The sequence below is a fragment of the Malaclemys terrapin genome, chromosome 2, assembly GCF_027887155.1.
Source record: "Malaclemys terrapin pileata isolate rMalTer1 chromosome 2, rMalTer1.hap1, whole genome shotgun sequence".
Taxonomy (NCBI): domain Eukaryota; kingdom Metazoa; phylum Chordata; order Testudines; family Emydidae; genus Malaclemys; species Malaclemys terrapin.
Genome location: NC_071506.1, coordinates 121,664,127 through 121,691,155, shown reverse-complemented (window position 1 = coordinate 121,691,155; position 27,029 = coordinate 121,664,127). Strand labels below are relative to the sequence as shown.

The window sequence follows — 27,029 nt, the reverse complement described above, 5'->3', positions numbered from 1 at the left end:
CCAAGCAGCAGAGCGAGTAAGGTGCTGCTTTACCCCACCCAGGGGGGAGGTGAACTCTGCAGATGCACCTCTGAACTCTGGGTCTGCACTGACCAAGGAAAGCAACTGTGTGTGGGGTGCAGAGAAGGGTTGGGCACGTGAAAGGGACTTTTGGGTTGCTGGACTTAAGAACCTGAGGGGAAAAGGGCACTGTCCAACCTACTTGGAGGTGGGTCTTTTACTCATGATTTATGTTTATGAACCCTGTTTGTGGTGTTTCCTAAATTAATGCCAAGTTGCTGCCCTCCTTTTATTAAAAGTTTATTTTCTATGCTCAGACTCTGTGCTTGTGAGTGGGGAAGTATTGCCTCTTAGAGGCGCCCAGGGGTGGTGGGTAAATTTTCCAGGTTACTGGGTGGGGACTTGAGCCGGTTCTGTGTTGTATCGATGGAAAGGAACCCCTAGATATTGAACTCCGCTCTGGTTGCTGACTCCACCTGGCAGAAGGGTTACAAATGCATTACTTTGTAAAGCTCCTGTGTGTGTGCTTGGCAAAGTACAAACACAGATGGAGAATGTGTCCCTGTCTCAACACACTCTTGAACTCATCATCGGCGATCTCTCAGTTTCAGGATGATCTCTACCACGGATTTACATATGGGTCCTGAGATTACTCAGGAGTCCGATCCTCGAACCACAGATTCGCCCCCAGAACGTTTCCTGGCAGGTCAGCTGCCTGCTGAAAGAAAGTTTTCTTTTTCTTTCTCTTCTTCCTTCCTTCTTTTCTCTCTTTTTAAGGGCAAGGCGCTGGTCCTCAAAGTGGGCCACAGCCTGATGGAGAATGTGCTGCCATTGAAGTCAGTTGGTGGCTTGCTCCTACCAGCTTGCGATGTCCACATCAGTTTTCTTGAAATACGCTTTTAGTGTGTCTTTGTAGCGTTTCCTCTGACCATCACAGGGTCTCTGACCAGGGGTGAGCTGAGAGTAGAGGACTTGTTTTGGGAGGCGAGAATGTGGCATCCGCATACAATGTCCAGCCCAGTGGAGTTGGTGCATAAGAATCATTGCTTCAATGCTGTTGACATTGGCTTCAGTAAGGATGCTGGGATAAGTGTGGCGAAAGATCTTCTGGAGGCATCATTAGTGGTACCTCTCCAGACTCTTGAGGGGTAGTCAGTAGGTAACTCAAGATCCAGTGCGCAAGTGCTTCCTTTGGGAAACTGCTCCGATGCGTTTTTATGGACCATGACCTACGGAAGGATGCCAAGATTCAGGTGTATAAGACAGTTGTCATCCGTACGCTCCTCTATGGATGAGAAACCTGGGTGACTCTTGAACTAGACTGTGTGAAAGGGTGCGGTGTACACCCAAATTCTATTCTTTTTTAGAATCAGATATCATGTCACTGAAAATGAGGGGGGGAGGGGTGTATAATATGTACACGCACACAGAGAGATGGTGTATCAAGAGTTCAGTAGGCTCAAAAAAGGATTAAACATATAGATAATGAGACCACCCACAGTTACATTAGCTAGCATTTAAACAAATATGAGGGATATTTAAAGCACGGGCCGAGCACTAAATGATAAGTTTAGAAAGAAACTATCTCCATAAGTGGGTGTGATTGTGCGCTACAGGGTTTTTTGCATCTTCCTCTGAGGCATGTGGAACTGGCAGTTACTGGTGACACAGGATGAGATGGAGCAATGGTCTGACCTGGAATAACAATTCCAATGTACCTAGTGAGCAGGTCTAGCACCTTAGTTGGCAATTTCATTACAGCTCAAGTAGTGAACGGGCTAGGAAAGTGAGCTGCTCTCTGACCCCAGAGGTAGCTTCATCTGGCACAGGATGGAGGCACAAGGGTGAGAATCATATGCTGCTGCTTCCCTTGCTATACTGATGGGAGAGTGAAGGTGGGTGAGGTAAAAAGCTCTGTGTAGCTCAAAAGTTCGTCTCTGTCACCAACAGAAGTTGGTCCAATAAAACGTATTGCCTTACCCACCTTGTCTCTCTTGTGTATATAATGCAGAAAGAGCAGACTTTGGCCTCTAGCAGGCATGTCGAGCCAGCCCTTTTCACGATCACTGAAATGTAAAAGTAAATTCCTGGGATTAGCAGGGAAGGGAGTGTCCCTAAATCATAAGAAATCACTATTGTTTAAAGAGGAATACCAGCATATTTATGTCGCCACTTGCACTGTTATTGCTATGTGCCTTTGGGTGCTGAGGTTGTGTGATTTCAGAGGAAAGCTGTGCCATGCATGAAGCCTTTCTCTGGATTAGAATGCTGTGAGAAAAACCTAATGGCCCATTTTCTCCTCACACCCAGGGCTGTTTGAAAGGGTAATTCATCTGCAGAGGAAACAAAGAATAGTGCCACAAGTAGAGCACAGTTTCCCTTTGTGTCTGATCTTTTGTAGGTGTGGAATAACCTATAAAGCTATGTTCCTTCTGGTCATGGGCCAAATCTAAATACCCAAGAGAAAGAGCGACTTCTTTATTAGATCAGCTTAGAAACACATTCCCCACCTCCATCCGCCCAGGTGCAGCGCATATACACAGAAAGACAGCACAGCTGAAGATGTGTCCCACCAGTTTTAGGAGTTTTGTTGTTGATAAACAGGAGAAGGGAGTTGCAATGTGGTGGATTTGATGCCTATCTGGTGTAATTTTCACAGAGCCAGCGGCAAAGGGCAGGAATTTGCTGGGTCCAGCAAGGGCATGTTGCAGGAGGCAGTGTGAGGGGGGGGGCAAAAGGGCAGTTTCAGGAAATAGTGGAAGGGAAGGGTCATCAGGAAATTGCTGGATGGAGCAAGAGGAAGGGGGTGGCAGGAGGCACTGGGAAAAACAGGGCAGTAGAAGGTTGCCAGAGGCAGTGGAAGGAAGGGGACAGCAGGTTGCTTGAGAGATTGAATGGAAAGGAGCCTCAGGAAACTTCAGGATCAAGCAGGATGCAGTGAAAGGGAGGAGGAAGCAAGCAGGAGCTTGCAAGAAGCAGTGGGAGGAGAGAAATTATAAGATAGGACAAGAGGGAAACAAGGCTCGGGCAGTAGGCAGTGGGATGGACTTGGAGAGGGAGAGACAGTGAAAGCAACACTATCAGCAGGAGGAAGGACTACAGGCTTCATGACTAAACTTCTTCTAACAGGGGGGCGGGGAGAGGAAAGGGAGGGACAACAAGAAAAAAAAAACCTGCATGTCAAGTCCTGAGGAAATGCTTTAGGGACTACAGCCAGACTCTTTTTTTTTTTTTTTTTTTTTTTTTTTTTTGGTATGTTTGTTTTCTCCCCTCATGTAACTGAGAGGAAGGAAAGGAAGAAAGAGAAGTAACTAAGTCAAATGTGCCTCACTCGGTTGTGGCTGGGGCTAGGGGATTTGGTTTGGAGGATCTAATTTCTGGTCAGTGGCAGCAAAAGGAACAGGAAAGGCAGGCAGAGACAGACACACGGACATGTCCATCTCAGCAGCAGGCTGTTGGCTGGTTCTCTGCCTTTTCATCGCTGACAAACAGGTAAGGCTCTATTACCAAGGCAATGTAAAATGTGAGGGGGAGTGAGCATATGACCTGTGCAGAGGTTCTTTATTCTCTGTGCACTGAAAAGAGCCTTATGTAGGGGTTGGTTTCTCATAGCTGCTGTTGCTGAAAGGAGAAGGGTTAACAGAAGTTTCCCATGCCTTTTTTCTTAGTTTGGCTGCCTAGTTGTTTTTTTGACTTGCCCTGTCTCGCAAGCCTCCAACTCCCCCCGCCTTTAAAAACAAAACCCCAAAATGAATCCAGAAGATCTGTAGGAAACCCGCCTGCTCCTGCCCAGTGCAGTGTGTGAGAAAATATTTGCAGAGGGGTTGTGGAGGGTTATAATTTGTATGTAGCAAAAAACAAGGCAAACTCCACCCAACTGAACAGAGTTTACTCAAAAGAGGCTGCTAACACTTGTCTGGAATTTTGTATTCTATAGAATCATAGTAGATAGACATGGAACAAATCTGTAAGCTCTGCCACCCAGTCCATCTCCCACCACTGAAGGATTGTTCCCCTATGGTATCTTTACAATCTATCTAAGATACCTACATGGAACTTATTACTATACTATCTGAGGGCTTCACAAGCTTTAATAGTTCTATCTTCCCAACACCCCTGTGAAGTATGGACCAGCCCCTTTCACAGACTGGGACCGGAGGCACAGAGAAATTAAGTGAGCTGCCTAAGGTGATGCACCAAGTTTGTTATACAGCAGGGGATTGACCCCCGTTCCAGGCTAGCACCCCAACCATGGGGATATACTTTCTATTTAAAACCGAGACTATTCACTGTGTCTGTGATAGACTAAGTGGGATTTGAATCTGTGACCACGGGCATACAAAGCATAACACTTGCCACAGCTCTACTAGCGTTCAGTCTAACATACTCTTAGGTGTTCCCAGTGGTGGGACTTCCATCTTTTTGCTTAAGGAGAGTGTACCACAGCCAAGGAGCCTTATAAATATCAGAGTGATCAGAATTTTTCCCATATAGATTAAATTTTGTCACTGTTATTCCAACTTATACCTCTGTGCAGCACTCTAAATTATTCCTCTCTTTCCTTGGTGTTTAGACCTTTCAAATATTGGTAGACTATGGTCATGTCCCAACTTCATCATCACTTAGGCAAAGCTATAATTATATACATAGAGTGTTTCCTCCGTAAGTCAATTTCTGCCGCTTCTGAATCAATTTTGTAACTCTGATCTGAACTCCTTATATTTGTCAATATTTTATTACTACTTATTTTAAGCATAATTTTCTTAGAATTGCAGTCTTGCCCAGAGTTCCGGTCTGTGACTGGTGCTTCTGCTATGCTAGGCACTGTACAAACACCGAATGAAAAGATGATCCCTGCCCCAAAGAGCTTACAATCTAGTGATTTAATAGAGAATACTAGGTGCTCACTGGCATTTCCGCTCCATGCTCTGATACTTCTGAATATGGAGCCCAAACTGCATTGGCTGATATATATATATATATATATATATATATATAGACACACACACACGCGCGCGCACATGCATAATTTCCTGCCTACTCTCACACCTTAGGTATCTTTCAGAAATTGCTGCTAAGTTTCTTCCTACCCGTGCATGCGTGCATTAGCCTGCACTTTTGTGAGTTCAATCTATTTTACTGTTTTCTGACCATGTTTCTAATCTCTCTAGCTCCTATTGTATTATTTTTCTGTCCTGATGGATGTTCAGAACATCTGCCAATGTGGTATCATTTTCAAATCTCATTGATGTTCAGTATAGTTCCTCTCCCCATCATTCACAAAGAAATTTTGTTTTCCCCTCAAGTGATTTAGTTTTGAGGAGATTGTTTCCTATAGCCTGATATCTATTGTTGCTTAATTGAACCCAGGAAATGCATTTAATTTGGAGTCCTTTGCTGTAGGTCCCAACTTGCTCCAGATCCCCAAAATGAACATTCAGTGTGTTCTCCCCGATTTCTTTCCCCCACCAAATTTTCAATTCACACAAAAAATAAGAGGAGGATGCTTTGGCACTGATTTTATAACATGTAAAGCTTTCTGTTGCACTTAAGCATGTGCTTTACTCTAAGCATGCTAGTGGCTGCTTTGTCAGATAGTTCACAACCTTCCGTGGCCAAAATGTTGGATAACAAAGATCCAAAATGATACGAGTCCCAGGAAAAGCTGTAGTGTAGGAAAGGTTAATATTCTGTGGTGCTAATTTTGTTTAATCATTAATTTTTATAACCTCTGTACACTGTTCGGCATTTTCTGACAGAAATAATTGACAATAATAGAAGTGGTTTGTCTGACATACCAGTAAATTTTTGTCCATAATCAATGACACTCCTCTCAATTGGGAACAGTTGAGAGATGTTAATATTTCAAACTTTTATCATGCTTTCCATCTGAAGATCACAAAACCCTTGGAAACAAAAATTGAGACTTATAACCCCTAAGAAGTAAGCAGCATCTTTATTTTTCACAGATGGGAAAATGGGCACAGAGAATTTGTAATTTGCCCAAATTCACACCAAAGATCTGTAACAGAACTGGGAATAAAACCCAGACCTCCTCTCTCCCAGTCTTGTGGTTTAACCATGAGACAATTTTTCCAAGAGATTTGCCTTATACTGTGTCAGAATATACAGTATCTTCCTTCCTGACACATGATCAGTGCAGCTTGTTTGTGGAATTTTATATAAAATTCATATTTTCCCATTATTTGCTTGATACTAGTAAAATGCCTCATTCGGATAAGGGAATAAAGATTGTGGGAATATGTATTTGGCAGTATTATACAGTTTAACTGCCAGGCCTCCTTTTTTGAGTGTCAATGAACTGAATTCTCCTCCCATACCATACCTAATACCGTGTCTGGCCATGTGGAGTGTTTGTTCAGTCCAGGCAATCAGAATTTTGAGGGCTTTAGAGAAGTTTTAAAATGTTTTTGCCCAAAATGTAGACCTTCTCCCCATCTCAACCCCCCAACTCCACCCCAAAAAAGCCATGGTATTTATAATGGAAAAAGCAGTAATAAAATAAAGCAAAGCTGCCATGAGGCCTCAGTCTAAAACTTTGGATTCTTTGCCATTCGAATTACAGGGTATGTCTATACTTACCACTGGGTCCGGTGGTAAGCAATCGATCTTCTGGGATCGATTTATCGCGTCTTGTCTAGACACGATAAATTGATCCCAGATCGATCCTGGAAGTGCTCACTGTCGACGCCGGTACTCCTGCTCCGCGAGAGGAGTACGCGGAATCGACGGAGGAGCCTGCCTGCCGCGTGTGGACCTGCGGTAAGTTCGAACTAAGATACTTCGACTTCAGCTACGTTATTCACGTAGCTAAAGTTGCGTATCTTAGTTCGAAGTGGGGGGTTAGTGTGGACCAGCCCACAGATATACACTACAAGCTATTTTGATTAAATTAATTGGTTGGTCAAAATGTACTTTCAGAAAAGGGCACTGGCAGGGAAATCAGAGAGACTTTACTTGCTTTGCAGTTTCCCGGGCCCGGGAGAGGGGTGTGTGACAAATCTAAACTAACTCTCCGCAGTGTCTCACATAAAGGAGATAATTGTGTGGCATATGAGGCTAAAACCTTTACATTAACATGAAGTGTAATTGTTGGACAGCCACAGTAAGTATAGAATAATGTATGATTACTGGATTTTCTATCCATATTTTGAAATACTCTATCAACTCTCCATTAATATAAAGCTTCCTCTAACACCTCACCCCCATGCAACCAAACATGCTTACACCAAACTTTACAAGTTAGTAAAATACAGAGCATTCTAATAATTGCAACATGTCATGAAAATATACTGGATCTTGTAGCTGGGGTGGGAGGCAAGATTTTTTTCACCATATATCAATCTGTCAGGATGTGAAGCACAATTCAAACACAGTAATTCCAGCTGAGCCATAGTGATGATACATCTACTAATGTTGCACTGGTATTACCGCCTCCAATCATTCACTAGCTCAAAAGAGAGAAAATTCCAAGAATAGCTCTGCAAAAACAAATAGCTGGAGATATGAAGAATTCACACTCTGAAACAGGATGGATTGATTGAAATCAAAGTCATTTAAATCACCAATATAATAATTTCAATCAGCAAGCTTGAAATTTTGATTTAGATCATTGATTTTAATTATGTTTTGCATTTATACTTTTTAGTTATTTTCACGAAAGAAAGATTGTTTGTTGGTAACCATTAAAACATATTGATTTGCAATGAAATATAAACTTTACACTAAATTTGGTGCTGCTTATTTTTTTGCTAACCAATAGGATACACTATATCTGTACATATTTATTTAAGCAATTATATAGCTTAACTTACACCTTAGAGTCTTAATTTTTTCACTTTTTATTCTGTTAGAAAATTATGAATGATGCATTTCTTATTTACTAGATGATTAATTTTTTACTTGTGATTTGTATCAAGCTCTATTTTGATGGAAATTCAAATTCAATTAAAAATTCACAAAAACAGCATTTTATTTGTTTTTTTAATTAAATAAACTACCTTAAATAAGTAAAAAAGTTTATCAAAATATCTTTTGCATTTAAAACTGATTTATTAAACAAAGAAAGTATTATCTGTACTTAATGAATTGAACTGATCGTTTCTGGTCACCATGTGTCAAGATTTTTAGAATTAGTAGATTTCATCCTCTCACAACTCTTCACTAGTTTTTATTATTAGATTGGAAGAAGAAAATAAACTTTCTTTTTTTCAACTCCTATTGGTTTCTTAACTTTGAATGAACTAGTCATTGAATTGAACTAGTTGAATAAACTGAAATGAAGAAAATATTCTCTCTGCAGAAAAGGCTACTATTATCAAAAGATGCTTTAGCACTGTAATACTTAAATCTAATCCAGGTTATTGGGCTCAATACAAGGATAACTGAGAGGGGTTTAATGCCTGTGTTGTGCAGGAGGTCAGCCTACGTGATATGATGGTCTCTTCTGGTGTTAAATTCTGATGCTGTAATACTTAGGAGCAGACATGCCAAGCCTGTGAAAAAAAATGCAGAAATTGGGCTTGTTTTTGGCTTAATTGACTTGGGAGTTGCTTGTTGACTATTTTTGGCTTGTAGCTTGTTGCTTCTTTTTTTTTTTTTATTGGCTCCTGGCAAGCAGGAGCAAAGGGAAGGCAAGTGGGGGAAGCAGGGACAAGGGGGCAATAGAGTCAGGGGTGCACAGTGGGCCCACCACAGTCCCAGACTACACGCTGGGGGGATCTAGTCACATAGAGTGTTGGGGTTCTTAGGGATTGGCTTGTTTTGGCCTTGTTTTGAAATGGGATTATTGTGAAAGTTGACAACTGTGCTTAGGAGTCCTAGTCACAGACCAAGAACCCATTTGTACAGGCTAGGTGCCGTACAACACTGAACAAAAGATGGTCCTTGCCCCAGAGCACTTAGAATCCAACTATAAGACACGAGACAGTAGATGGAGACAGACAGGTGAGGGAGCATAAGGAAACAATGAGACATTGGGCCATCTCATGCCATGTCTAGGATGATTGTTCTTTTTCTGTCTATACTGAACTGTGGTCAGACACGTAGTTCATCATTTTCTTCAGCAGTACTATATTTCTTGGAGATTATACTTTGTCTTTTTTCTGGAACCTTGGTTTGTCAAGTGGCACTGGATAATATTCTGGATGCTGCTGTTCACAATCAATTTTAATTATGCTCAGCCTGGTATTGGTTCCTTGGAAAAGTTAGTGCACAGAGAATGGTTAGTTATTTAAAATGGAAGGGCACAAATAGTGAGAGAAGCAAATATTTGAGTGCAGTTCATGCAGTATAAAACTAAAAAGCAGTTTAGATAAATTGCACTATGGACTTAAGCTTTACTTCATACAATAAATTAATCTGTTTACAGTAAGCGCAGTACTCTCCTCTTTTATGACTTACCTACAGTTGGTAGAAAGTACAAAGTTCAGGGACTCACATCGTAGAACAAAGATTTTAATGAGTTACAGCAGCAACAGGGTTTGCTGTGGCAGAGAGCCCAATAATGTAGCATAGTACACTTTTCCTTAATGTTGCTTCTAGTCCAGTGGTTTTCAACTGTGGGTCTGCGGACCCCTGGAGGTCCACAGACTGTCTAAGATTTCCAAAAGTGTCTGCACCTCTATTTGAGATTTTGTAGGGATTCACAATGAAAAAAGGCTGAAAACCAACTGGTCTGGGGTGTCTCTATTGCACTGCAGGAGATTGCATGAAGTTTCAAAGCAGGGGAATGCTAACCTCCAGTTTTCTCCTAGTTCACTTCCCTCACATTTAGGTTCTATTTGTGACATGTCTTTACTGATAATGGGAACCTCTGGCCCAGATCAGAGGAGTGATGCTGATTTACGCCACCCGAGGATCTGATCCATAATATGCTGATATTGCACCCCTTTCCTATATTTCTTTTCTGTCTGTAAGCTCTTCAGGGTGGGGACTTTGCCTTCCTTTGTGTTTGCACAGCGCTTAGGACATGTGGGTGCAACGAAAACCAAATAGAAAGTAGTAATAATAGGACAGGGCCTTAACTTGCTCCCACTGAATTCAATGGGAGTGCTGGCATAAGTTCAAACTGGAACAGTTTGGGGCCCAGAAGGGATGTGTGCGAATTCTACCCCGGATTGAAGGCCATTTCTCCCAAGAACTTTTCCACGTGCTGTAATTCCCAGGACAACTCACTTTCACTCCCCACGTCCCTCTCTGGTGGAGCCCTATTTAGATACTGCCCAATAACTAATACTTGATTCTATTCTCTACCACATTCTAGACAAATGGATGAGCCTGTCTTTCAAGTTTTTTTTTTAAATATTTGTTTAACAGCAGTAGGCAAAGTTCATTTATGACAGGAGCCTTGCCTAGTTACCAGAAAACAGGGAGTTAATCTCCCCACCTCCCTCCAGTTCAGATCTCACACAGATGGGGGCTGTGGGGAGGAGCAGTGAAGCTGGCCTAGGCAGTGAACACCTGGTCCAGCTCTCGAAGTGGAGCCAGGCAGCTGCAGCTCCTTTGTTCACTTCCAAAGTGAATTAAGCTAAACCGTATTCAGGCCACCTTTAATTCTGAATAACAGCATCCACACACAGGGATTTAATGTGGTTTAACTAATCCCCTTCAAAGTCACATCTTTAGTTAATTTGAATTAACTTTCCTGAATGGCCCCATGTCGACAATCCATAAGATTCAAGTATAGCTATGGAGAAAGACCTTAGCTCAGTAAAAGAGTTTTTTCTTGCCAGACTAGATAGCTCAACCCACCCTACCAGTTTCAGATACTTGATCAGCAGGAAGAAAATTATGTCATTTGCCCTCACCACTTTGTGGAATAAATAAAGTAAATAAATAGGATCTGTTCATGAACAGCAAAGAATTACATGCATGACTGCAGATTGGTACAGAATGTATTTAGGTGTGGCAAACCGTTTCTTCTTGCATGTTTTATGTTCTTCAGTATCTTCTAGTATTGTTGGAATAATGGTTTTGGAGCTCGGGACTTAAATCTGCCTATGCTGATAAATCATTTTTAAGGTAATGGAATATGTGGTAAAACTGACACACAAAGGGTGTGATCCAAAACCCACTGAAGTCAATGGGAATCTTTTCATTGACTTCATTGGTCTTTGCATTATGCCCTTAGTGCATAGCAAATGGCAGACTTGGTTCTTTAGGATGACTACTAAGGAATAAAGGCCCAGATTCTCAAAGGTATTTGGGCTCCTAACTCCCATTAAATCAATTGGCGTTTGGCACCTAAATACCTTTTGAGGATCTGGGCCAAAGTAACCAATGAGCTCAGTACTGCTGTTCTGACTTTACTCTTATAAAGGCAGCAGGATTGGGCTCTGTGCTGCCTGTTACTCTGACAGGGAAGAAGTTATAGATCATGTAATTCTTTCCCAGATGATCAGACTGTGTAGTTTATTTCAAGAGAGGATCCTCTGAATGTGTGAGGAGCACCCATTTTATAAAGCCATCTACCACAGGAATGGCTGCATCCCTGAAAATACCTGTGTTACCGCTGCCCAAAGAAGCATGCCCAAATGATTCACCATAGAATTCCAAATAGGAGCTGTATGAGGGTAAACTTGCAGGATTATACATTAAGCTCTTATTATCTAGTGTATTACACTGCACTCTGGTAGCCTATTGAGCAATATGACACTATACTTACCATCACTCAATAGCACATACTTGTCAAGAGTTCTTCATTGCTAATTTTAGCTTTTCTTTTCTTTTGTGTGTGTGTGCATTTTATTAGCTTTCCATAAACATATAAAATATATCTTTGCTTTTTGTACATAACCAACACACCCAAATAACTTCTGTTAAATTTCCTGTGTGTATTTATAGATTTATAGATTTTAAGAACAGAAGAAAGCACTATGAACATTTAGTCTGACATCCAGTTTAACACAGACGTGGAGTTCTACTCAGTAATGCCTGCATCAAGCCCATAACTTTAGATTGATTAAGTAAGCAAAAAAACAACACCTATACTGTAAATATACATAAAACAGATCAGGAGCCTATCACAGTAGGTGATGACTCTGTGGAGCTTCTTCAAGGTGACCTTAAGGATCACGCAGTGTCTTAGGGATCAGGTTATTCACTCTAAATTGTATATTAATTATATATGGAAAGAAGCAAACATAGAGCTTCAGTTCTTTTGTTTACACTTTTTAAAATTTTAAATAGATTTTCCATGCAAGCTTTACAAGATATTGGCTTTGGGAGTTTCATTTCTCTGTTGCTTTGCTGTAAAAGCATTGTAGTAAAATTGTGATTTTTTTTTAACCCCTGCTTTTATAATCTGTAGATTTTTTTAAAAAAATACTTTGACAGATAATTGCAAACAGTCTAATTAAAAGTAAATAATTTTAAAAAGAAAAAATGCTTACAGGTAGCATGGTCTAGTGCATGGTTCCCAAACTTTATTAGTTCATGTACCATCTTCTTAAAAAATTGCAAATGTCTCCTTTTAGTATGTATTTATTTTTAGGCCTTGTTAGCCTAAGAATTTCTGGACTCTGGGGTAAAATAAATGCCTAAAGAAGCCTAAAAGTTTGATTATAACCAGGACAGGCGAGGGTGGGTCTCTCTGTCTAGTTTGGACCAGAAATGCTGCTCTGGACCTGAGAAAACTTTCCAATGAATGTTTGCTTGAAACTGATACTTTTCCATGTAAATTTTTGGGGTCATGGAATCAGCATTTTCCACTGAAAAACACTTTATCGAGAGGTTCCTGTCCAGCTGTAATTATAACTTCCTTTTTAAACATCTCTAGAATTTTAGACAGCACATTATAAAGAAACACAATGAATCAGCCATTATTTGTCTTCTGTGTTACTCAAATTACAAGAAACAATTAAGTATGTCACAGATGATATCTTGATATATTTCGTTACAAGCTGGAGACCTACATTCAGTGGTCTGACTTTTTAACTCATCTAATTTAAGTGAGAAGTTCCTTATATGGATCGCTGTTGAATATGAGCCAAAGTTTACTTTGCTTCCCTTTTATAAACATTAAAGAGAAACACAAAACATTTGAAGTAGCAATTGGATAAAACAAATAAAGTGACATTAAAAAGAAGGGGTGGTGAAAGAGAGAGAGAAAGCGGGTTCAGGCAGTTTCTTTTTATAACTGTGATTTGTCCTGCTACTGACTGTAATTTTTGGGTTTGGGTTTGAATTTTTTATTTAAATAAAAATGAACACAAAGGGATGGGTGATTCTGGTTGTGTGTGTGTATAGTGGGAAGAGGGTTCAGAGAGGAGAGGCAGGGGAGTCTTAGCTGGAAGGGAGGTGGGGCTTGCCCCCTACCTGAACATCGGGCAGCTCCAGCTGGGCTGAAGAGGTGAGGGGGCCTCAAATGCTAGCCACCCAGCTGTTTTGGCTCTCCTTAGCCCTGTAGCCAAACTTTTATCCATTGGACCTGACTGATCACCCCCCACCTACCAACTTCACTGCAGAGATGGGAGAGAATTCCCCATATACCCCTTCCCTTCCAGCCCTACAGGGGCCAGGTTGCAGCCTCTGTGAGGCAGGGAGTGTAGAGGGTGCTCCTGTGTGTGGGCCCTTTGACCTTGAGGTTCCCAGTGGCTAAAGATTTTGCAGTTGCTCTGAACTGGCCCTGTGTGCCTGTCTCTCTTTGGATGAGAGGAGCTCTGGCCGCATGAGATGCAACTTCACAAGTTTGCCTCAGCAACTTGAGTTGTGTGGCTCAGCACAAGCAGAAAGCCAGCCGTCTGTGTGCTGGATGAGAGAGTGCAGCGCCCAGTGACAGCCGCAGCATCTAACGCACTACTAAATAACACTACTATGTCAGTGTGGTTGGCGAGTATTAGTCACCATTATGGCTGAAAGCAGCCAGAAGAGTGCATTTTTGCTTCTTGGGCATTCTCTGGCATTCTCCAGGACATGCGACATCCATCCGTTTGAAACTGAAAGGTTTGTTGTTGGTTTTGAAGAGTTTTTGGCATAGGATCCCCTTCTCTAGTGAATAGGGCACTAGACGGAGGACCCAGCAGACCTGGGTTCTATACACAGCTTTGCCCTTACAGTGCTGTTATTTCATAAGTCACTTCAACTCTCTTTCCTTTCCACCATTTGTTTGTCTTATCTATGTAAACATTAGGTTTTTCAGGGCAGGACTATGTCTGTATATGGTGCCCCACCATAATGGAGCCTGATCTGGTTCTGGGCACTACTGTAGGCAAAGTAATATTATTTAGACTCCCTAAACAACCCAGTGAATCAAAATAAGCATTAAATATATATACATGTGTATTGACACCTGTCTGATTGTTATCTGATGATAATCATACGGTGGATGAATGTTACTCATATGATGGGGAGTTTTTAATTCCACTGAGGAGCTTAAGGAAGATTAGTTAATTCACAGAAACTGTAGCCATGTCAACACTGATCAATCTATTGTTTGTTTTATCTAATCTAACCTACCAAGCTTCTTATCTGCCCTCCCACATCATTATAAGATATGTTTGGTCAATGCCACCACTTCTGCTCTTTTGCACAGTCTGCCTAACAGAAATAACTCTGGAGGGTTTGTGATTAGTTTATGGTTCTTCTTGTTGATAAAGTTCTGTCATTTGTCAGGTGAACCCTCATAACTGGATTTACTGTCTGCTGCTTGTTAAAAAGAGCCCATAGGAACAATTACAGTATGCAATACGGTCATTAGGGAATTAGACTTTTTCAGTGCATCTCTCCATTACCTGTCAACAATGTATAGATATTTTTAAAATCTCCTTATTAATGATTGTCTTTACCCTATGTTCTTTCTTACCACTTTGGGTCTGGAAGATTTCAAGATCTAGCAGGTTTACAAGGATTCATTTGTAAGAGTGAAATAGCATTCAGTCTTCATTCCGCCTTTGCATTTCCTGACTCTGTTTTACCATCTGATGGTGGTTATGTGATGTGGTTTACTGGTCACTGGAAAGTTGACATCACAAAAACCATTTCGTTCACAATCTGAATTACAGCCCTTCAAGTGAAAAGCTGGAACTGCCCAGAGTCATCTATGTGCTTTGTGACTGGATTTTATCAGCAGTCAATTAAGATTGTGTGGAAGCATGTGTGTCCATCTAACTCAGATTATGCCTTTTCAGTATAAATATTCATCTCCTTTTAATCTCTATGATGTAAAAATATAATTGAGGTCTTCTGTAAGTAATAAGATAGTATTTCCCCAGGTGGTGTTGCTGAGTGGTCCTTGAACCAAGAAAGTGGCACAGATGACCAGTAGCTCTACCAAATTACCAATGCTTTTAAGCCTCCTCCAACAAAATAATTTTTCTGACTAGTGAATCACTAGTTAGAATTGCTCAAGCAGATCAGTCTCCATGAGGAATAGGAAACCTGAGGCTGTATTAAGGCAGCATTGCCCATTGATTTCATATTAGGGCTTCATGATTTGAATTAGCATATTACTATAGTTCAGCCATACATGACTTGGATGCCGATTAAAAAAATAAATAAACCATTTGTTATCAGTTTCAGATTCCTCCTAGCAGCCTGGTGGTTTTGGTTCTTTTGTGTTTTGTTGTGAGACAGCAAGAGATTAATGCTGCTGTGGTGCAGCTTAGAACTGTTGCTGAAGAAAGACGGGAACTGCTAAGCAACATTAGCAATGTGGCAAAAAGGGCGGAAGACACAAAACTTTTAAATGTGAAGGGATGGCTTCTTGTCTCTGAAGAGGGGATACATGTATTTTTTAAACAGAAAAAACTATTGCAGAGCCAGTCCCAGCTGGAAAACAAGATGGCTGGTTTAAATGGCTATTGGTCAGACGTCACTGGGCAAATCCTGATCCTCTGGGTGAAGACGCTCATGCCCAAAGAACAGTAGAATCACCAGAGTTCTGCTTCATGGACAACTGAGGGGCAGACAATCAAACAGTTTCTCATGCTTTTAATGTCACTATTAATACCAAGCTCATGAGTTTTAAAAATCAGTTGATGTTGTGTGAGACAGGATACAACATTGCTCACGTTTCCCCATTAGGTCTGCATTCTAAAAAGAAGTAAAAATGTGATTTGGTCAGTAAAATGGTCAGCTATGACTTGAAGACCCTTTGGAAGCAGATATATTGAGTAAGAAGGTGCCATTTTTAAATAGTTACCCACTATCTATAACTACACTTTAAACAAATGTTAGCTTCACAAATCTGAGAATATCACACACAATCCACAGTGAGACTCAGGTTTTTGAAAGAAATTACATTTAAAAAAAATACTGGAAACCCCCTCGCTTGTTCTTCCAGATTTTTTTCTTTTGAAGTAAAGGGGCCCATGCAATTCTATCCTCTCTCTCTGATATGTCTGTCTGAATATTCATTTGAGCGAGAAAGTAATTTTAGCACCTATGACACACAATTTCTGTTGCCATCAGATTGCTCAACAAAACTAAAAATAAATATTTCTTTAAGCCTGAAGGCAGGAATTTGAATTCTGTTAGTCTCCCCTTCAGAAGCACCTGTGTGTGCTTTTAAATGTCTGACTAACACAGTTCAGCTTTATAGCCGTGATTCAATAAAGCAAATTCATTAGAGCCTGCAAGCACTTATACATATGCTTACGTTTGAGCACGTCCATTCTCCCAGTGAAGTCAATGCGACTAATCATGTGCTTAAAGCTAAGCATGTGCTGAAGTGCTTTGCAGAATCGGGGCCTTATGAAAACCAGAGGGAAATATTTCTTAATCCTATGTGCTGTCCATCATTAGAGATGGACACAGTTCTGAGATGATACATATTTGAACAGGCAGATTGGATTACATTTAAGGACTACAGCAAAAAACTTGTGTTTATCCTATAATTAAAAATATGAAAAATCTTTTAAAGATATGACTTCTCTTAAATGTTAATTTTCATCTGTCCATAAGGTCCAGTGAAAAGATTCACCAATACTGATAATGGCAAAGGAATGACTGAGTTTGTTGAATTTATTTCAGATTAGGTTTCCAGATTGTTTTTATTTATTTTTATTTGATATTTGTAAGTTTATGTACAACCACCTGTGGAAATTTGACCCTCTTTCTATACACACCAATACTGTGTATTATCAGAATAATCAGCGTTTATATGTACAGAATTATTATTGGCAGAGAGAAAAGATGGCCTGGTGATTGCTTGGGACTCCAGACACCTGGGTTCAGTTCCCCATTCTGCCACAAACTACTTGCGTGACTTTAGGCAAGTAACTTGGTCTCTCTGTACCCCTGTCCCCAAGCTGTAAAAAGGAATAATCACACGTCCCTACCTCATGGGTGTTATGAGGATAAATCCATTAAAGACTGTGAGGTGGTCAGGTACTACACTGATAGGGCCCTATCAGTAAAGTAGGTAGATTCCCCCAGGCAAAAAAAGCTTATGTACAGTTTGGCGCTCAGGTACAATCCTCCTGCAGACCCTTCCGTGAGTAGCCCCATTGGCTACACTGGGATTGCTCACAAAAGGTACCCCTTTCAAATATAGATGTGCAATATCCAACCCATTTAAAAAAAAAAAAAAGGTTCTAACCCCCAGTTTGACAGGGAAGACTTCTATACAAATTCTTCTGTCAGTTTGAAAGTATAGCTTCATCCTGCCTCACAAATAGAAGTTCTCCTTAGCTGGAAATACCAAGGACTAAGACAGTGGTTCTCAGACTTTTGTACTGGTGACCCCTTTCACATAGCCTCTGAATGCGACCCCTCCTTATAAATTAAAAACACGTTTATGTATTTAACACCATTATAAATGCTGGAGGTAAAGCGGGGTTTGGAGTGGAGGCTGACAGCTCACAACCCCCCATGTATGAACCTTGTGACCCCCTGAGGGGTCCCGACCCCCAGTTTGAGAACCCCTGGATTAAGACTTCCCAAACACAATCTAAAATAAAAGCTCCTTTCCCCAGCTGCGCTCATTTAGCTTTTTATCTTTGCTTGCACCCCAAATGACATGCTCTACGGCATCATCTGATACAGATCCAGAGTCCCTTCTACCCTAGGACAAAGGTCACACTCACACCCCATTATGTGGCTAGGTTGCCATTTGATTTGAGATGCATGTAAGAAATTTGGCGTGATTTTACTGTTTACCTCACTGGAAGTGTAAATAAGAGAAGACGGTAGCAAGGCTTTTTAAATACTAGGACGCCACCATAGAACGGAGTGTTGATTGTCACAATGCGAGTATCTAGACAGAAGAATTGCTGTGGTGAGAATATACTGGAAATGTAACAATAGCACCTGTGTTATGTATAGCTCCCCTGTTTTATAATAGGTAACTAAATAACCAGCTCTTAGTGCTGATTCCAACCATAAGAGGAACCACTGAAGAGTTATCTGTATAGGTTGCCTGTCCATTCATGCTGTTTTATTTAAAAAAATGATTCTCTACCCTTTGGCTCTATGTTCTAAAATAAATTTCCATATCCTTCCTTAAAATTAAAGACTGTCCTCATTTAGCAGTTCAGTGATTTTAAGTCTCCCATCAAAAGAGGAACTTTCAAACTGGAGCAAACAAGGAAGAAAAGAACTTTTTGCACAAAAACCAAATGACTCGACCAATTGTATGCCATGTTCACAGATGGTTATGAATAAGAATTTATTCATTCACAGCCTTTATCTCTTGCACGATCCTGCAGTGAAGTCACAATTCTTAGTTGGTGATAGCTTGGCCTTTTACCACATACAACCATTTTAACGTAATGTCAGAAATTCAATAGATTGCAAGAACATGTTAGAACATTGTCCACAAGATAGTGAACAGCACTGTCATTCAGCCACTGGGCTGGCCAGGGCTGTTTTACTACATTCATGGGACTACCTAACATCTTGCCAGGAATGTACACAGCCCTGAATGCTAATTATTCAGGGGGAAAGTATCATGGGGGTGCAATAGTAAGAACTATAATGATTATTATTCATTTATATTGAGGTAGGAGCTCTGATGATGGCCCAGAACCCATTTGTGCTAGGCGCTATACAAACAGAACAAAAAAGATTATTTCTGCCCCAGAGAGAATCTTACAATGTAAGTAAAACCTCAGAGACAACAGGAGACAGACAGGGGAGCACAAGGGAACAATGAGACAAAAGCACTATGTTTGCAGGACTGGACCCTTAATTTGCCTCAGGATTATTATTATTTATTAGTGGCATCAGACACTAGTGGCATTCAGCCCCATACAAGCGTACCCAAAGACATCGTCTTTGACTTAAGGATCTTACAGTCCAATTCAGATGCAGCTCATACAGTTTAAAGCCACAGAAATAATGCACCAGAATATGGTTCAAACTCAAAACAAGTGGTCATGTGGAAATAAGTGTCCTTTAATCAAGAGAAGGAGCTAATCTGGCACAAAAGGAAAGGAGGCAATTCCAAGCAACAAGACCCACAAGGTCAGATGGTGCAAGGTCCAAGTGGGAAAAGGATAGCAAAGCACTGGAGACTAGAAAGGAGGAAAGGGAACAAAAGGAGGAAACAAAAAGAGAGACGTGAGCAGGGGAATGGAAACTGATCTAAATTTCACTCTACAGTACCTGTGCATATGGTGCTTTTATCACATGCTATATATTGAAAGAATTACATTGCCAGCATCAGGAGTGACAACATGCTTTCCTCAAAGAAATATTCCACATAAACAATATCTCAGCAGCTACATCCAATTACAATGAAGAATCAATCACTATAAATAAGGGTTTTGAAGTGTCTTAAACGTTATAAAAGCAATAATTAACAATGGGATGTCTGCTTTACTCGCAGGTGGCAAAAGCAGGAGTGAGTTCTGCAAGTCATTCTGTGCGCTAATAAAAACAAGATACCCACACTGCTGTGTACTCTCTCTATGCTTCTTACTTGACCATTTTTTTTATGGATGCTAGAATTTTTGCTTAATTTCATTGTAATTAAGGCTCCTCTGAAGCCATGTTGCGTATCCCAGTGGGAATCTGGGAACTTCTCCTTTTCAGTGGTTTAAATCACTTGTTTCTGGCTCTCTGCCAGGTTGCCAAATGTTGAACTTTAAACCTGTCACTGATCCAGTATTAAATCTTGCTAGACCTGAGTCTTGGGCTGGATTCATTTTGGTGGAGAAAGAGGAAGTATTTCTGTTAGGTTGCTTTTTATTTGTTTGTTTTTGTTTGTTAAAATAATGCTTATTTGAAGCTGTTCATGGGGTTCAAATGTTAGAATACAGTGCTGGGGGAGATGGGTTACTGGGTAAGAGAAGAGGTCAAAAATGCATGATAAATTGCACAATCATGTTGTTTATTTCTCACATGGCTGTCAAGCTCTGCATGTGTAGATATTATCAAGTTTATATTACTTAATTTGTCTGCAAAGGACTTTTGATAATGAAACGTACAATGTCTGTGCTCCGTAATATTTACTATTTTGCAAAATGAAGTGTTGTAACTAATTAGTGGAGCTTTCCTTCCACTTATCAGAAGCATGAGTAGGATTTTCTAAAACTATTTCATGAATAACTCTCAAGGTATTGTTTCTATCATTCTGTTTCCCAGTTATCACTACAAATCTCTCCCGCCTGTGAGAGTGAGCAACACTATGAGTATTCTGGACGGTGCTGCACAAAGTGTGAGCCAGGTAAGTATATTCTAGTGCTCTTATTTTTCAAAAATGAAAATCTTCTTTATGAACTTAGACTCGGGTCACTAGGTCATTTTGCTTTTTTGAGTCCATGAGCAGGCCCTCTCAGAGGTCCAGAGAGGCTTTGGCCACTTCCAGCTTTTGAGGCCCCTAGCCATAATAAAAATAAAAAATGACGACACATGAAAACAAAATACGGCAACAAAAAAAGAGTGACATAATTTGAATTTTTTTTTTTTTAACAAATGCTTTTCTGGTCCGATAGGGATGTTCATAAAAACAAGTTGCAAAGCTTATCAAATGCCAAAAAATTAACAAGTGTCTAAATTTGAGGCCCCCTTTGAGCTTGAGGCCCAGACCAAATGGCCCTCCTGGCCACCCCTCTGATTAGCTCTGTCCATGAGTCTAATTGCACAACTCCTAGCAAAGCATTTAGGAATATGCATCATTGAAAGCACGGGCATAGTCCCCAGCCTATACCACTGACTTCTACAAAAGATGCACTAGATACCTGGTTTGTTTGAGATTTTTCAGTGCTGGAGACACACAGTGATATGACTCTCACTGATTTCAGTGAGACTATTCATGTGCTTAAAGTTACTCAGGTGCTTAAATGCCTTGCTAAATTGAGGCCAGAGTGAGGAACTGGGATGACAATAGGCAAAAACCTTCCTAAATCCAGTGGCATCAGTCGAGAAACAGATGGGCTAAATTTGGTCTATTATCTTTAGAGAACATCAGTGACTGATAAGTGACCGTGGTTTTTTTCCTCTTTGTTCAGGAAAGTACATGTCTGCCAAATGCACTGCCACCTCTGAGACTGTGTGCCAGCCTTGCGGCCCAAACGAATATATGGATGTCTGGAATGAAGAAGACAAATGTTTACTACACAAAATATGTGATGAGGGTGAGTTGTTCATACTGAGGCATTACGTACCTTTGAGTCCAAACTATTGAAGTATGAGGATGGGTGAGTGGATTTAGAACAGGAGTAATCAATAGGCAGACTGCGGGGCAAATCCTGACCACCAGACGCTTTTGAGCACACCCTGAAATGTTTTTATTTATTTTTATTATCATTGTTGTTGTTTTTTTATTATTTTCTCTAGATTCTGGACCTTGACTATACCTTGATCAAGAAATTTGGACCTTGACAAAAAATAATTGACTATCCCTGATCTAGAACTTATGTTTAGTTCACCAAAATAATAATTGAGAGAGGGATTTTCAAATGACCGTAAGAAAGTTTGGTGCCCAACTCCCAGTAAATTTCAATCCCCCCAGGCTCTTTTGGAAATCTCAGCCATAACCCTTATGCCACCACTAGTGAATCTTCAGTGAAGTGCACTAGGGTACTATGGGTGAGCACATAGAGATTCTTCTTCCCGCTCCCTCCCAGCATAAGGTGCACACATTTCTTGAATCTATTTGTCTCCCCAGTGTAAAGGCTCAATTCAGCTCCAACTGAAGTCAATAAAAATTATGTCATTTTATAATTCTAAATAGTGAGGCGTCTCATACAAACCAACTGTCTACCATGCTCTACAAATATTAATGTGATGCCTAACAAGAATGATTCTGCATCTGACACGCAAGCAGTGTGGACATGTGGGGAGTGAGGCTGGCCATCCCAAATTATGTTGAAGGAGAGATTTTTACTTCCATCTGCTTTGTCATTTAGGGAGAGGTTTAATAGAAGTGAATCCAGGAAATAGAACGTTCCAGCGACAATGTGCATGTACACTGGGATACCACTGTAACGAAGACTGTGATTACTGTCTGCGAAATACAGAATGTGCTCCAGGATTTGGCGTTCAGCATCCTGGTAAGATATGTAGAGTGGACAACTAGATGAATGGAGTTCCAGCCTTTAAAAAGAGGGTTGATTGGGATCTCAGGCCAATGTGAGTGGGAGAGGTGTGTTGTAGGTATAATAACTGATGTACAACCTTCACGATCTGTTTACATTTTGAAGGCTGCCTTTCATAGAGTTATAGATTCCAAGATCAGAAGGGACCATTGTGATCATCTCATGTGACCTCCTGCGTAACACAGGCCATAGAACTTCCCCAAAATAAGGAAGAGATTTGAGAATTTTTATTTTGACTAAAATCTCTTAGTTGAGGTGGACCTTACAAGTTTGATCTTGAATTCTATAATTGTCATGGGAGACTTCACTGCTCACCGAATGCTAAGGAATTTGACTCTGATTAACTTTAAAAATTTAACTACAATATTCACAAAAGCATCCCCATGCATGTGCTCTCATTGTGATCTCAGTGTTCGGGTTAAGTTGAACTGAATGAACCATGCTAAATTCAATTTTATAGCATTAGGTGAAGGTAAAAATTATGAACACCTTTTGAAAATTAACAGAGTAGTAGTTTTGTATGTATTATAACTCAAGCAGTTTCATGGATTTACTTCAGATGTGACAAAAACAAATCACCTCTGACATCAGACTAGCTGTGAAATTTCAGGCTAAAAGGAGGTGGGTTGGTTGGTTTGTTCATTTGCTTTTCGGGAGTGGAAATCAGAAGGGGTCAAAATCAGGTTTATACTGGACATTGGTAAGAAAGGAGGCCATTCCAAGTGGCAGGAACAACATAAAAATGGTACAGGACTGACTGCTGGAAAAGTAAGTGCTACATCTGAACTCAACACAATGATTTCTTCTCCACAGTAGCTGGTATTGTGAACACCCACCATAATTATGGAGTCAAGTATCAAAGGGGTAGCCGTGTTAGTCTGGATCTGTAAAAGCAGCAAAGAGTCCTGTGGCACCTTATAGACTAACGGACGTATTGGAGCACGAGCTTTCGTGGATGAATACCCACTTCGTCATTATGGAGTCACCACTGTGGCTCTGTAGTAGTGGTGGTATAAGTTACTGACATAATTAATGACAGGTTTCAGAGTAATTGCATTAACACAAGACTGATAGTTACAATGGAATTAGCGCCTAACAAATGTTTTTTCACCACAGCTATGCAAATCGCTCCTGTCATTTCTGTTTCTCGTTTTGACTCTGTAGAGACCTCATTTACCACTACTTTCTGCCCAGATTTAACTCCAGTTGCCTCCTTTAATATAATGGAAGATCTTCCTCGTGATGGAAGGATTTTCAGGGGGAAAAAATCTTATCAGCAAAATCTTCTCCAAGTCTGAGATGAAGTTGTTACAGTTGCTCAGCTATGCTGTTTGTTTCCTCTACCACAGTGCAACGAGACAAGGATACTGTGTGTGCACCATGCCGCTGGGGGTACTTCTCAGCCATCTATTCATCCACCGATGAGTGTAAATCCTGGACCAAGTAAGTGCACCTCTCCTAGAACATAACTGTGAGATAACCACAAAGCTATAAGAGGCCTGGACAAATTGATTTTTCAGCTGAAGAATGGAACGTTCAACGGATTGTCAGTGAGCTTCTCTCTTTGTAGCACACTGATCAGCAGCCATGCAGCATTGACAGAGTAGATTTAAATATGGGAATTCTCACATCAGAGATTGATCCTCACCAGGGAAAAGCAAGGGAAGGGAATTGCAACAAAACTGTTGAGTTAGAGCGTTCTGTTCAGTTCCTGCCCTCTTCCTGTCCTTGGTCACTTTTATACATTTCTCACCTTGGTCCTGATTCAGCTCTTTCTTCCCTCTTGTCTTTGCCACTTCCTTGTGCCTGTAATGGGTTTTTTGAGAACACTGTTTTCTGTCTGTCAGGGGGTTGTTTCATGGAGGAGGAGTTTTCTGTCCCTATTTTGCTTTTGCTTGTGCTCTCTTTCTTTCTCTTCTCTCTTGTTTCCTATTTCTGCTTTTCTCTCTCTTTGTCTCTTCTGTTCCTCATTTCTCCTCCTGTTTTCATCAGTTTTGGTCTAATAAGGACATGAACACACACAAGCCATGATAAGAAATGGATGTTCCTTTCCTGTCACCTGACATGAATCCAGGTTATGAAGACCAACCCTATCACATGGCAAGAGCAGTGTCCACTGACTCCAGTGGCTACTGTTATACCTCTCGTGGGTCGTCTGGCCCTTCCTTCCTTCTCTGCAGCCTTGTGTCTGTTCTCTGTCTTTTTTCCCACATTCATTGCTCTTTCTCTTCTTCAGATTTATCCTCTCATAAAGATGAAGCAGTTCAGCTGTACATAGCATCATCTGCTTTCCCAGTACCCTCTTCTGTGTCCCTGTGGGTTCGGTAGACATAAAGTAATTCAGTGGGTGGCACCTTGCTGGGCTATGCTACACAATTAAGCAAAATATAATATAACCCAAGAGACTTGCTTTACCATAACAGGGACCAAACTAGTGAAGATGCTTCGTGTTAAAATATAAATTAGAAATACAAATTTAAAACTATAGAGCAAATAGGGCTCTCGTAATGAACACAATACAAAGTGAAAGCAGATAATGCCCTTTAGCTGGACATGTATGTGATCACACCATTACATAACACATACTGCATTACATACCAAAAAAAACCCCTACATTAAAAGAATTGTGTTTCGATTGCAAAGATGAGCACTCAAAAGATAGGAAATGCCAGATTTGCATTTGTCTGTGGAGCCTTAATTCTGTCCCCCTTGTTCATCTAACCTGTGCACTGAGTGAGGCCTGGATCCTGTGGAAAATATAGTATGTGATCATGCAATTAAAGAGAGTATCATAATTCATATGCACCGGGGGCTGAATTAAGGCTCCACAGACAAATGTAAATCTGGCATTTCCTATCTTTTGAGTGTTTGACTTTGCAACCTAAGTAAGGCTCTTGTAATCTAATTTTTAAATATGTAATTTCCTGATTTTTAAAAAAGAAAAATAACTAATTCTGCTATGTACAACCTTAACAATCCCTCATAGCATGTGATCAACAGCCTTTGAACCTTGAATCTTCAACACTGACTGCTGCTACTAGAGTTACAGGGATAACTATATTAGCGAGCAGCAGGAGAAGGCTTTTCTCACAGTGGGGGGAATGGGTCACTGACACTCAGGGCCGCCCAGAGTATTCAGGGGGCCTGGGATAAAGCAATTTCAGGGGCCCCTTCCATAAAAAAAAATTGCAATACTATAGAATACTATATTCTCGTGGGGGGCCCCTGTGGAGCCCGGGGCCTGGGGCAAATTGCCCCACTTGCCCGCTCCCCCCTCCCCCTGGCAGCCCTGCTGACACTGGTCAGGGAAAGCCTGGCCTAGCCTCACTCTCTTGCTCTCGCTCTCCCCCTATCCCCTGGAAGTAGGGGGCTGGGACCATGTGCTGGGAGGAGCCTGGCCCCAGTTCTCCTCCTCCCACTCCTGGCCCTGGATACTGAGAAGGGAGTTTGGGGATACTGGAGCCATGCACCAAGTCCAGTGGGTGGAGTCAAAAGTGGTGAGCCTACGCTGGCTTTCACCCCTTCCCATCACTATAGCTGCTCCAGCAGCTCCCACATGTTCCCAGTGCAGAGTTATCTGCTGCTATTGCAGCTGCTTTAGTGAGGCCGGGGTCTGGCACTTTAAAATGTTCCTTTTAGTTTGGCAAGCTGACACCATTTTCCTGAGGAACACAGCAGAGAAAAAGCCATAGGGCTGTTAACAGTTTATAAATCCACAAAGCCTCAATAGAATTTTATAGGACAAAGAAAATCTTTATGTTGAGGGCTTTCTGCCTGCCAGATTTCAAAGGAAGACAATGGAGGTGTTAGAGATTATTAAAAATTAAAGGCTCTGAGAATCTCTTATAATGCAAAGTGTTAGGCAACCCAAATGGAGGTGTCATTGCCAGTTCTCTACATGATCATCCAGCATTTTTTTTTCTTTATTTTTGTAGCTGCACAGCTCTGGGAACTGCAGAAGGAGTTCCTGGGACTGATCGGGCAGATGTAGTTTGCGTGGAACCTACGATGTCTGTACAACCACAAGATGGTATATTTCATCATACATAATTATCCATCAGAAAGTATAGGGTAGGATTTTCAAAAGGGCTCAGTGCTGGCATAATTCTGTTCCCACTGAAGCTGGCTTTAAAGGAAGCAGTTGGCCCAATTCTGAGCCTTTTTGAAAATCTCCTTCAAAATATTTTGGTATTAAAGATTATTTTATGCCATTCTGAATTAGGGTGACCAGATGTCCCAATTTTATAGGGACAGTCCCGATATTTGGAGCTTTTTCTTATATAGGTGCCTATTGCCCCCCACCCCGTCCCGATTTTTCACACTTTCTATCTGGTCACCCTATTCTGAATTGCAGCTCCTTGTGAAAAATCACACTGCAGTCTATGTTCAGTACTGTATACAGCTTTATACTTTTTATTGAAATGACATACCAGATGAGATTGTTATTATAATACCCATTAACTACCATCACAGTTGCAGTTCTGGTTTTTTTGCATTCCTCTAATGTTTAACTATTTAAAAAAAAAA

The 27,029-nt window shown here is 40.8% G+C and overlaps 1 protein-coding gene across 2 annotated transcripts in view; it reads left to right on the top strand.

Annotated features, from left to right (window-relative positions):
* Positions 1 to 3,250: 3,250 nt before the first annotated feature.
* TNFRSF11A (TNF receptor superfamily member 11a) overlaps positions 3,251 to 27,029 on the top strand; it is a 36,683-nt gene continuing 12,904 nt past the window's right edge. For both annotated transcript variants that reach the window (XM_054020583.1, XM_054020582.1), the window contains exons 1-6: positions 3,251 to 3,492; positions 20,548 to 20,629; positions 21,414 to 21,539; positions 22,314 to 22,457; positions 23,852 to 23,945; positions 26,438 to 26,532. In XM_054020583.1, the coding sequence (XP_053876558.1) occupies positions 3,433 to 3,492; positions 20,548 to 20,629; positions 21,414 to 21,539; positions 22,314 to 22,457; positions 23,852 to 23,945; positions 26,438 to 26,532 (601 nt within the window). In that variant the 5' untranslated portion in view covers positions 3,251 to 3,432. The remainder of the gene's footprint in view (positions 3,493 to 20,547; positions 20,630 to 21,413; positions 21,540 to 22,313; positions 22,458 to 23,851; positions 23,946 to 26,437; positions 26,533 to 27,029) is intronic.